At 46.5% G+C, this 12170-nt stretch overlaps 1 protein-coding gene across 1 annotated transcript in view; it reads left to right on the top strand.

Moving 5' to 3' along the window:
• The window catches only part of EXT2 (exostosin glycosyltransferase 2), a gene marked incomplete at its 5' end in the record, with an annotated part of 138142 nt that overhangs the window by 28191 nt on the left and 97781 nt on the right, over window positions 1-12170 (top strand). The window contains 3 exons of the mRNA XM_082342211.1: window positions 3507-3702; window positions 5516-5655; window positions 8456-8549. Coding sequence (XP_082198337.1) covers window positions 3507-3702; window positions 5516-5655; window positions 8456-8549 — 430 coding nt within the window. The remainder of the gene's footprint in view (window positions 1-3506; window positions 3703-5515; window positions 5656-8455; window positions 8550-12170) is intronic.

Genomic DNA, 12170 nt, shown 5'->3' with positions numbered 1-12170 from the left:
ATGCAGGCAGGGGGAACATTTTTAGACTCTTGTTCACATCTGCACATTTATGTAGAAAATGGTAGTGGTAGGTGGGGACCCAGGGAGCCTGGTGGCTGAGTGTCTAAAAATAGAACTGTGTTCTTAACAGTGAAATCCAACCCAGAGTCTTTCTTTACTCAAGAGTTTCTTTGAGCACCACACGTTAGCATCTGTATTTATTTCTCTGTCTATATAGGTGGATCCCTCTCTCTCTCTCCCTCTCTCTCCCTCTCTCTCCCTCTCTCTCCCTCTCTCTCCCTCTCTCTCCCTCTCTCTCCCTCCCTCTCTCTCTCTCTCTCTCTCTCTCTCTCTCTCTCTCTCTCTCTCTCTCTGTGTCTACATGTATTGAAAACCATGCATTCATATCGGTATCTTCAATTCCATCCAACACCGCAGGGACATTCTGGTTTTCTCTCTTTCCGTATATATATATATATATTTTTTTTTCACTGCGCCTCTTGCGGGATCCTAGTTCCCCAACCAGGTATCAAACCTGGTCCGTCGGCAGTGAAAGCGCGGAGTCCTAACCACTGGACCGCCAGGGAATTCCCTCTCTTTACATATTTGTAATTCCCTTCTCTGACAGTGAGAAATCTGGCTCCCCTCATCCTCAGTATCTTATTTGATCAACCCTCTTGTATGTGACCAGAATTCTGTCGCATTGTTGCCACTGCCCCCTCACTGCACGCCCACTCAGACTCTGACCCTCATGTAGTGGTCCTGCTCCCCCCCATCACCCCAGGACAGATATCCTCCTCACCCTTCTTGTGTCTGACCCGCCCCCTCCAACTGGAGTGATGCTACTCTTGCCATCACCCTCCCCCTCCCTTTCAGCCTGCCCGGCCTCTAACACTCTCCTGGGCTGCCCGGATGCCCTCCTAACCTCACCTGGTCTCAGTATCCCATGCTGGGAGGCCATAACTACCTCTACCCCTTCCCCTGTCACTCTTTTAGGGATCTCGTACTCTGTGCCAGGCCACCTCCCTGCTCTTCCCCCAAGTAGAAGCTCTCCCCGCACTAAGACTTCAGCATTCCCTGTGGGCGGGCCACCCCCACTGTGCAGAAGCACCCTCTTCCCTCCAGGACTCCAGCGCTCTACATCCTCCTGCGTGGACACCCCCTTGGATACCAGCATGTCTATTCTTGTTCTTAGCAGCCCGGAGCTCCAGTTTTATGTAAATAGAGAATCTCCAGAAACATCCAGCAAGTCCCAGTGCTCCATGACATCCACCGTAGAACCAGTGTCTTGGGAATTGGAAAGACCTTTAGAGGCCGTTCAGCTCTAACTTAATGTATACCTTTTGCTATTACTTCTTAATGAAAAGTTTTCTGATTTGTAATAAAAAGAACTCAGCACCTCACAAGACAGTTCATTTCATTTTCAAATGGCTTTAATTGTTAAGGTGGTTTCCATGCTTGTCTTGAGAGTTTGACTGTAAATCTTCCTCCTGTTTAAACGGACAAGTTTGATTACAGAAATACTTTGAATGGAGATGGTCTTCACTTTGAGATCATCTGAGAGTGCTCCTGTATGTGATCTTCCCATCATAAGTCATCCCTCTGAAAATTAATGCTTTTACAAAAGAAAAAAGATTGAGGCTCAGGGCTGGGAGTAGAATTCAAGAGTCTGCTTCAGTGGCTAGAAGGAATACTTTTGGCTGTAAATATACAGTGTATTGTTCAATAAAACGTAATTTAGGGGGAAGTTGCCCAGGATGAGAGAAACCAGTCGATACAGCTGATCCGCACTGTCTCCCTGACGGGCTGCCGTTCCGCGTCTCTCTTAACCTCTGCCTGCCTCTACCCCGGGCTCTGGGTCTGCACTGCCGTCCAGGGCAGCTTTCTCAAATAGAACTGTCGGTGAGGAGATGATCTGTATTTGTGCTGTCAGGTGCCCACTGGCCACCTATGGCTGTTGAGCACTTGAAATGTGGCTAATGTGACTGAGGAACTGGATTTTAAATTTTAATAGATTTAAATGGTCTCACGTGGCTAACAGCTGTTGGACGGCGAAGTTCTAGGGAATCTGCTTGTCCCTTTCTTTCCTCCCTGTGTGGTGTGGGCAGTACCCTCTGCTTTTAGTTCAGCTGTGGAAAGAAATGACCAGAAGAAATGGTTCTGCGGATTTGAGAGCCGTGCACAGCTGTGGTGAGTGCTGCTCTGTTGAGCTGAACCGCTGGCAGGGAGAGGGTTCACCTTCTCCATCACTGCTCTGTGTCTTCTGGGCATGAAGCTTAGTGCTTGGGAAGGTGACACCTTCTCCGTTAGAGAATGATTATTCTTTTTGGCCATGGGTGGATGCATATGGTGTTCTCCAGCTGGACCCTCCAGATAAGCCTGAGAAACAATGGAAAAATAAAACGATCACCCTTTCTTTCTCCCAAAGCAAGAAGAAAAGCGGTGGGGTGGGGAGTGGGGTTCAGACTGTAGCCTTTGGGTAGTTCCTTATGCATCGCTTCCTGTTATCTTCCCTGGTGGCAGTACCCAGAGAGGTGTATCTTCAGTATTTTCCCTGGTCTGTACCAGTTTGAGGTAGATTTAAGTGAGTCCTGCTTCTAGGTCTGATGGGGGTTTCATTTCCTCTGGAACCTGCTTTATATTCTTCCTTTCTTCTACAGTGATTCCTGCTGGTCCCTCAGCCCATGTCGTGTTTATGCTCTGTAACCTGTCTGCCTGCGGGAGGGAATTACTTACCATCTGGTCTCCCCAGAGTCTTCCCCCCAGCTCCTGGCTTACTCACTTTGTGCTCACGTTTTGTCTCTCGTGGAGATTTAAATGGCGCTGGATTCTTGGAAATCCTTCTTTCACTCCATTTTCTTGTAAGCATCCTCGCTATCCAGATGTTAAGACTGGTTCCATCCCTTGGTGAAGATGGTTTTTTCCACTTGTTCTCAATGACCAGTTTGGTCTTCCTGAGTCCATATGGCCTTGAGGATGGGGATGTTGAGTGGCATAGGGTGCCACTCAACAGCCGGAAGCAGTCTTTCACCTCTTCTGCTTTCACAGCCACTGCTGTCCATTAAGACCCCTTGTTTTCCTGTTTGAAGGATGCAGCCCTCTCTCAGTTCCTTTTCAGAGCAGATAACTCATATAGAACTAATGATAACATTTGATGTTCTTCCAAATAACCAACGAGTCAGTCAGTTTCTGTCTTTACACATACACATACACACACACGTGAAGCATGTTCCCTTAGCTCAGCATATTATAAGCATTTCCTCAAAACATTAAGAACTTTTCCCAAATGAAATCTTTAATGACGGCATGATGCTTCAGCATGTAAATGAGTCATAGATTGCTTTCTTAGATTGTATAATATTTTAAATACTCATCAATGCCCCAGAGTATAATTTCCCAAAAAGTCAAGAATGTGAATAAAGAAGGGTGAGAAAATGCTTGTTGCCGCAAGTTTAATATCAAAGTAGGTCTCACCTTGACTCGCACAGTGGCTGCAAGGTCCCAGTCCCTCGTTTTGTCCTTCGTAGGCCACGGCGGTACTTCCTCCTGTCGTCCCAGATGGCTCTGCATCCCGAGTACAGAGAGGAACTGGCCGCCCTCCAGGCCAGACACGGAGAAGCGGCGTTGGTCCTGGACAAGTGCACCAACCTCTCCGAGGGCATCCCCGCCGCCCGAAAGCGCTGCCACAAGCACCAGGTCTTCGATTACCCGCAGGTGCTGCAGGTGAGTGCCGCCCGGCACCTCTCTCGGGGCTCGGCACAGGTCACATCCGCGAGGTGAAACTGACCCCAGCAGACAGGTGTTCCGCACGTTCAGCCAGCAGAGCTCCCCAAGGGGAGAGGAAGGCACAACTGCTCTTCGCTGCAGCCGTGGACCTCCAGGAGCTTCGGCGTCTGTGTGCTGTTTGTGCAAAGCTGCTTGGCCTATGAGCGTTCCTGCTCCTTCCAAATATTCGTCTTACTGCAAAAGCACAAATCCCATAGATTTACAAAAAGCCACGTAGACAAAGCAGGCATATGTATTTTGCTTTTATCACTGTATTCATAATCCAGCCCAGAGAAACTTCCTTCTCTAAGGTGCAGCTTGTATCCTCTGACTGTGCCAGCCCACAAGGCCATGGTCAGCTTTTCCTGAGTGGGAGGTTTTTATTTTTTGTTACCATTTTGTCTCTTGGTGTTTTTGCCACCCTTAGCATGTCCTACTGGTATTGTGGAAGTGGCAGGTCTTCCATAACCAGAAGCAGAGTAGTCCTTTTGGGGATGTTTTATAAGCAGGATATTTCACACTCCAAGGGCCTGGAGGCTAGGAAAGGAGATATTGAGTTTTGTTCACTTAAATATTTAAAATACAGACAGGTTAGTTCAAGGAGAAATATCAAGGAACTGGTGTGATTTTTTTTTCTTTTTTTTTTTTTAATCTCCAAAGAGAACTGGCCCATGCTGAGATTGTTAAAATACTTTCTCTCAAAAACTGCTGCATCTCCTCTGGAATGTCTGACTGATAACAGTGGTGATGTGAGCAGGAGTATTTATAGTAACCTTTGTCTAGACAGGAAAAATGGTTATCAGCACGTGTGTCCACATCTGGACACCGACTCTTTGGGGCCAGCTGAGCTGTCCACCTGCACCTCCACCATGACTGATGCCCTTTTTCCACTCTTGCTGTTTTCTGGTTTATCCCTGGAGGAATTTGGCATGTTGAGTTTCTTCATATTTTTCAGAACTTTCCTTTTCTCTAGCTTTAAAGCTTAAACAGTGTTTTTGTTTTTTAACTTTTTTTCCTCCTGAAGAGGCAAAAACTGGGAGAAACTGAGTATTAGAGATGGGGTCTTTTCTTATTTTGGTTGACTTATTGCAGCTGTTTCTTCTTCTGTACATCTCTCACTTTCCCAAACGTGTCCCACATCGAGTACAAGTTTGAGGGAGTGAACAAGGAAGAAATTTTTTGAGATGTTGCTTTTTGTTCGATGGATTGTTTCTAAATAGAACATATCTGTCTTAATATGTTTTCTAAGGCATTGCATTCATGAAATGAATGTCTTCTGTATGCAAAGCACACTGCTAGATGCCATGGGGAGTAGAAAGATAAAAGGAGATTTGGTACTTTCTATTTAGGGGGTCCTCTAGGGAGACTGATAGGCCCAGACCAAATAATTCTATAACAAGGTAGGCGGAGTAAGTATTCTGAGCGCTGTGCAGCCACTGTGCCACAGTGTGTGTACACAGCACACTAGGACTGAAAGAATCCAGCCCTTGCAAAGTCACGTTGTTGAGTGTCCAGAGGAAGACCTAGACGTGGGTTGTGAACATTTTCAGAATGCCCGCAGTGGAGGCATTGCGCTGACACCAAAGAGTGGAAAACCGGAACATCGCAGCCACTTAAGCTTTTCAGTCTTCCTGGTGTGACCTGTTACCTTTTAGCATTTTTGGTGTTGCTTGGCTTCAGCCCTTGAGAGAACTTGGTGGTCTGCGGGGATCAGAGTAAGTAGATCAGCGAAACTGGTATGTAATCCCTCCCTCTGCCTGTATTCCTGCAGGAGGCTACTTTTTGTGTGGTCCTTCGAGGAGCTCGGCTGGGCCAGGCGGTGTTGAGTGACGTATTGCGGGCCGGCTGTGTCCCAGTTATCATTGCAGACTCCTACATTTTGCCTTTCTCTGAAGTTCTTGACTGGAAGAGGTGGGTGTTACCTTCTGATAAACTTTGCACCAGGAGTCCTGCATGGATTGGATTTTAAAAGTCCCCCCAGCAATTGTAACGCATAGCTAGGTTGGAGAACTACTGAAGGAGAACTACTCCTTCAGACTGTTTTTGCTATATTTTCCATAAGGAGAGTTAGTCCGTTGGCCTGGAGCCGAGGTTGGCCAACAGGCCTTTGGGCCAAATATGGCAGGCTGCCAGTGTTTGTAAATAAAGTTTTATTGAATCCCAGCATACCCATTCATTTACACATGATCTTTGGCTGTTTTTGAGTGACAGTGGCAGAGTTGAGTACTGTAGTTTAAAATGACAAGAGATTACATGGCCTGCAAAACCTACAATATTTACCATCTGGCTGTTTACCCTTGACCTAGAACAGTGGTTCTCAGCTGTGACTGTAGAGTGTACTCACCTGAAGAACTTTTAAACACATACCTGGGCCTTGTCCTCAGGACTTTTGAAGCTCCATGGGCCATTCTGATTTGTAGCCACAGTTGAGAACCACTGCTCTAGAGTCTGTTGAATTTGCATAAAGTACTGGCTGGAGGCGGAGCGCCTGCACATGGGTGAAAGCTTAGAAACACTCCCAGTGGACAGATGGACACACGTGGGTCCTGCCTGGATATGACTGTCAGTGCTGTGCTTCCTGGAATAGTCTGCTCGTCTCTTGTTGTTTCATTTCCCCAGGACTTTGGAGGTTAAAGGTTTTTGAAAACGAGTTCCGTTTGTACATATCTCTCAGGCTTGTCTTTGCCGCAAATGCTTAATTGCTTTCTCCTCTCCCACCTTTTTTGATATCATGTTCAAGCCTGGTCACCACAGGTATTTGAACAATTTAAGTAGCATTCATTCATGTGTACCTTGATTTATCTCACATTTACTGGAAAGCCTACCGTGAATAATACAGGCTCTGCTCTTAAGGAGGTGAGAATCCAGTGGGGAAGACAAACCAACAATTATAATATTGTATGATAAACGCTGTAACAGATGCATGCAGGGGGGCTATGGAAACCCAGAACAGGGAGGGAGCCCAGTTCAGCCTGGAGGAGGAGGGTGTGTGATTCTCTGTGTCCTGGAGAAGTGATGAGCCACTTCCAGTCACTTATTCATCTGTGGAAATACGTATTGAGCACCCTCTCTTTGCCAGGTACTGTGTTGGGTATGGGGATACAAAGATGATCAAGGTCAGGTCTTGCCTCTGAGAAGCTCTTAGTCCAGTGGTGGGAGATAGACAAGTAAGCCAGTGATTACCAGATGCAGAGCTGAGATGCAGCCCTGGCTGGATGGGATGCTTGGAGAGGGAGGAAGAGACACATACCCTTGCTGGCTCTGGGGTTGGGTAGGGCTTCTCAGAGGCAGTGACTCTGAGCTGAGTCTGAGAAGATATTCATTCCTACGAGGATCTAGATGTGCTTGGGTAGTTGTAATTATGGACAAGTGGTGGAAGGGCTCTGGATTTGAAGCCAAAAGGCTGGGGTTCAGATAACCAGCTCTACTACTGGCTAGCTTTGTGATCTTGCCAGTCATTTAATCTTTTTGAGCCTCAGTTTTCCCATCTGTATGGTAGAAATCATTTACTTATTTAACAAGTATTTATTAAGTGCAGTTGTGCTAGGCAATATACCAGGTGCTTGGGATATGCTGGTGAGTGGGACCAGACGTGGTTCCATCCTAATGGACTAGGCTAGTGGGCGGAGGGGGTTTCAGATTTTAATAAATTAACTTAGACAAATATAATGACCAACTCTGCTGAATCCATGAAGGGTAAGTTGTCATCGAGCCCTTTCTCCCTTATGCACCATCTCTAATCTGGCGGCACGTCCTGCTGGCTCCGCTCCCTCGTCACTTTCATCACCTCCTCCCTCTTAGCATCCCTTGCCTGGACCATGCAGTGGGCCCCAGCTGTTCTCCCTGCTTCCGCTCCTGCTTTCTGTAGTTTGTTCTAACACTTCAGGCAGAATGATCCTGTTGGAACATAACCAGATCATGCCGTGCTTTCCTGACACCTTCTGTGGTTTTCTATCTCAATGAAAGCGTAAGTCCTTAAACGGCCAGGGAGACCCCAGAGGCTTTGCTGTGACCCTCCCTCCCCTGTTTCTCTTCATCGCCTGGTATTCTCCACCTTCTTTACTGTGCTCCTGCCACACTGGCCTCCTTGCTGTTGCTGGAACATTCCCGACACCCTGCTTCCTCAGGGCCTTTTGCTTATTGTTCCTTCTGGAATGCTCTCCCTCGGGTATTCCCCTGGTCCTCTCACTCCCTGGCCTTCCTTGCATGTCTGATTTGTTCACTGCTGTATTGCCAGGACCTAGCACATCGTAGGGGTTCCATAAATATATGCTGAATAAATGAATGGATTGGGGAATATAGCTAAAGGAGAAGAGTCATTGTTAATTCAGAGCGGGCAGTGAAGAGTGAAGAAGAGTACCAGGTAGGCAGAATTGGACACGCAAAGCCCTTGTGATTAGGCAGAGTGTGGTATGTTCAGGAGACTGAGAGGGTACCTGTGCGGCTGAAGCACAGTGGGGAGTGGACGGAGGAGGGGAGATGAATGGAGTGGTGATGGGGAGCCGAGAGATGGAGCTGGTGGGAGCTCCTCCGAGCTGGCCGGCCCTGAGAAAGGGGCAAGGAAGAGGGACTACTCACTGCAAGGACTGTGGGGCTGAGGGTAGTTTGAGGTGTTGTTGCTTCTGCTTGTGAGAATTAAACAAGAAATGTACGTAGCAGCGCTTTGTGGACAGGGCTGCGCGCCCATCAGTTGTTTTGCTCTTGTCTCTAGAGCATCGGTGGCTGTGCCAGAAGAAAAGATGCCACATGTGTACAGTATTCTGCAGAGCATCCCCCAAAGACAGATTGAAGAAATGCAGAGACAGGTAAGGGGCCAGGCAGCCCTGTTGGGGCGGGGACGTGGGTGACGTGAAAGGGTGGCCTTGGCTGCTTGGGTACAGAGCGACGGCTGCTGAATGGGGGAGTGGGATTTATTTCCTCCACTGCGTTGACCAACCAAACTTAAAAGAGGACAGCAGTGTTAGGGAGTTGCATCAGGTAAGGTTTGGAATAATAACTATCAGAGATTCAGAAACGCTCCTGAGGTAATAAGCCTGCTGTGACGCTAGGGTCACACCTCAGCGGTATGTTCAGGACGCAGAGCTGCCCCTCTCTGGAAGGTGGTTTACACGGCAGGTGAGGGTTCTGGTGACTGAGACGGCTGTGGAAGCCAGCACGTTTCAGGGTGGTGCTTCTGAGGAGCTTTGCCCTCGAGAGTGTCTTGGTGTCACAGCTGGCCTGGATCCCCCTTCGGCGGCCCTCGTGACTCAGAGGTGCCCTCCTCTCCCCAGAACACGTACACCCTCCCTCTTCCCCCGCCAGGTCTCTCGTCCGCCTTCTGATGGCCCTTCCCCTGGGCTGCTCTCCACTGTCTAACGCATCCACCGCGTGTCCTGTCTAGTCCTGCTGCCCTTTCTCTCTCCCAAAAGAAGTTTAGTTGGGCTTAAATGTGAAACAAGTTAAAAACTGAAAAAAGACTATCCCGGTATTGGTACTGTGCATGTTGTTTCTGTTTCTTTTTTTCCTTTTTTTTTTTTTTTTTTTTTAATTTTTATTGGCGCATAGTTGATTTACAATGTTGTGTTAGTTTCTACTGTACAGTGAATCAGTTATACATATACCTATATCCACTCTATTTTATTTAATTTATTTATTTTTTTGGCTGTGCCGTGTGGCACGCAGCGCAGCATGTGGGATATTAGTTCCTTAACCAGGGACTGAACGCGCCCTGCGTTGGAAGCACAGAGTCTTAACCACTGGACCGCCCGCGAAGTCCCTCTATTTCTGTTTTGTAAATAAGTTCATTTGTACCATTTTTTTAGATTCCACATATAAGTGATATCATATGATATTTGTCTTTCTCTGTCTGACTTACTTCACTTAGTATGATCATCTCTGGGTCCATCCATGTTGCTGCAAATGGCATTACTTCATTCTTTTTCATGGCTGAGTAATATTCCATTGTACATATGCACCACATCTTCTTTATCCGTTCATCTGTTGATGGACATTTAGGTTACTTCCGTGTCTTGGCTATTGTAAACAGAGCCGCAGTGAATATTGGGGTGCATGTATCCTTTCAGATTATGGTTTTCTCCAATTCTTTTTTTTTTTTTAATGGATTTTAACAAGTTTTTATTTCTATCAAAATTATCTGTGTAGGTGCTGAGCTGGAGAAGAGGTTTGGAGGGCTCTCAGCGTTGAGGATGTAACTGCCCCATGCCCCCCTGTGTCTAACCTTGTCCCAGGAACGAGCCTCAGGCCTCTGTCTGGGCGAAGGCAGGGCAGTCACCCAGCTGTGTGGAATGGGGAGGAATTCTGGGCTTCTAACTGCTTCCTAAATGCATTTTCCATCTGTCCTCCTGCTCTGAGCACTGCCTTTTCCCCTGAGTTTCTGCAGCGGAACTCAGATTTTTCTCAGCTGATCTAGGATGTGCTCTCTTGGGCCTATAGCGTCAGCTACCACCTTTCCTTCTGCTTTTCCGCTTCCACATTTTGTTGCTGTTATCTCCTCCCCCGTTCTCTTTATCTTTCAGTGATTATGCCTTAATTTTTAGAAATTCCCCTTAATTGTCATTTTAGGGTTTTAAGAGGGAGTTAGTGAATGTGGTCAGTCCACCTCTTTATTTTGGTACCGAGCTTCTTAAACCACAGAGATGGCACATCACACAGTAATTGAGTCTGTAGGTTCTTAGCCCAGACTGCCTGTGTTGAATGCCAGCTTGCCCAGTTACTAACTCTGTGCCCTTGGCCAAGGATCTGCCTTCTCTGGACCTCAGTAGCCTCATCTGTAAAACATTTCGGTGTTCTGATTTGAAAACAAATCACAGGTTGAGTTTAGCCTCCCTGAAGTTTTTTCATAGCACACCCGTGTTCGTTTTAAGTTTCTGGGCTTCCCTGTTTGTTACTTAATTCCTGACCTCATCTGACTTTTAGTGAATTAGAAAATCAGTCTAGAGATCTCTACATTCTTGATCTAAACCTGTGATTCTTACAACTCATGTAGAAGAAAATGCTCCTTGAAGGGCGCTGGTGTTTATGCTCTTTGTGTTTCTTTTTATGGCATCTTGATTTGTTAACATAATTAAATAGAGAATCATCTGCTAAATCAGATATCATCTTTTTCTAGATTTAGTCTAAAAGGCTAAGAAAACACTGGGTAGGTAAAAGTGAGCCAAGTTCTGTCCAGTTACCTTCTCCCCCCGGCCACCTTCGTGTTGGAAAGAGAATCACTTAGTTCCCAAGCAGAGCGCCCACTGTCAGCTCACAGAATGCCCTTGTTTTCCGGGAGCTTGGTTTGGGAACCACAGGTCTGAGACGAGCCTGGCCGGCGTTTTCGGTGACAGGCTCGGAATCATAGAACCGTTGAGATGGAATGACTAAAGGTTACTTAAAACAGTGTGCTTTTAGGTTATTTTGGTTTAAAGAGACACACTTGGAGTCAAAAGACTCGAGTTTGAGCCCTGGGTCTGTCCCTATTAATTATACAACCGTGACGAGTTACCAAAGCTCCTTGGACTTTCCTTTCCTCATTTATGAAATCAAGGCATTGGCTAGATCATCTCTCATGTTCCATTCAGCTGTTAAAAAACGCTGTGAAACTCTTGTCCTTGACAACATTAATAATTAAGTGGTCATCTCTTTCCCATGACCACCTCCTGTCATGAGGGCCAGTTACTGTCTCTGGTGGTGAATAACCTACATTATGTCAACTTGCAGAATAAAGGCAGTCTTGTTACTTTCCTGCCTCCTGTTCTAAATCTCCCTTCTGCTTGCTGATGCCTCTTTTCTCTGTGCTATTTTCAGACCTTCTGACACACTCTGCTGCCATGCCCCGTTTAGTCCTGCTCCCCTTTCTCTGAATATTCTACATCCCCAAAATGACCTCTTTTCTTCTCCCAACCTCACATTTCTAGACTGGACTGATCTCAACTAGAGGTGAGATTATCTGGTTGAAGCAATTCCCAGATAGTTACAAAGGATGAATAAGTTCAGCTGCCAGATGCCAACAGTACACCTGTCTCCCAAATTGTGACAACCGGCAATGTCTCTAGACGTTGCCAAATGCCCCCCTAGGAGCAAAATTTCTGTGATTGGGAACCACTTTTCTATTGATAGTTAATCATCTCTCTAAGATTAGAGACAGTTCTTTTGTTCTTTCCAGAATATGCTTGTCATTTTGCCTTCTGTATACCCTCCATTGATTTAATCTGACCTTGGCAGGAGTAACTGAAAAAATAGCACACACTTGGTTCTGGAAAGTTTTTACACCTTAGTGAATTCTCTTTAGGGAGGTCAAATTTGAGTCTTCTTGTAAGACAGGCATAAACTTTTAGGGGAAAACCTGTTGCATCAGTAGCTGATACCTTGGAACCCCTGGTTGATCATGTTAGAATGAGCTGAGACCGAGGAACAGAGGGTCTGATTTTCTTGCTCAGCAGCTCAGA

Source organism: Balaenoptera borealis (genome assembly GCF_965194805.1).
Source record: "Balaenoptera borealis genome assembly, chromosome: 11".
Classification (NCBI taxonomy): domain Eukaryota; kingdom Metazoa; phylum Chordata; class Mammalia; order Artiodactyla; family Balaenopteridae; genus Balaenoptera; species Balaenoptera borealis.
The sequence above is the reverse complement of the archived record's forward strand: the minus strand, read 5'-3'. Positions and strand labels throughout refer to the sequence as shown.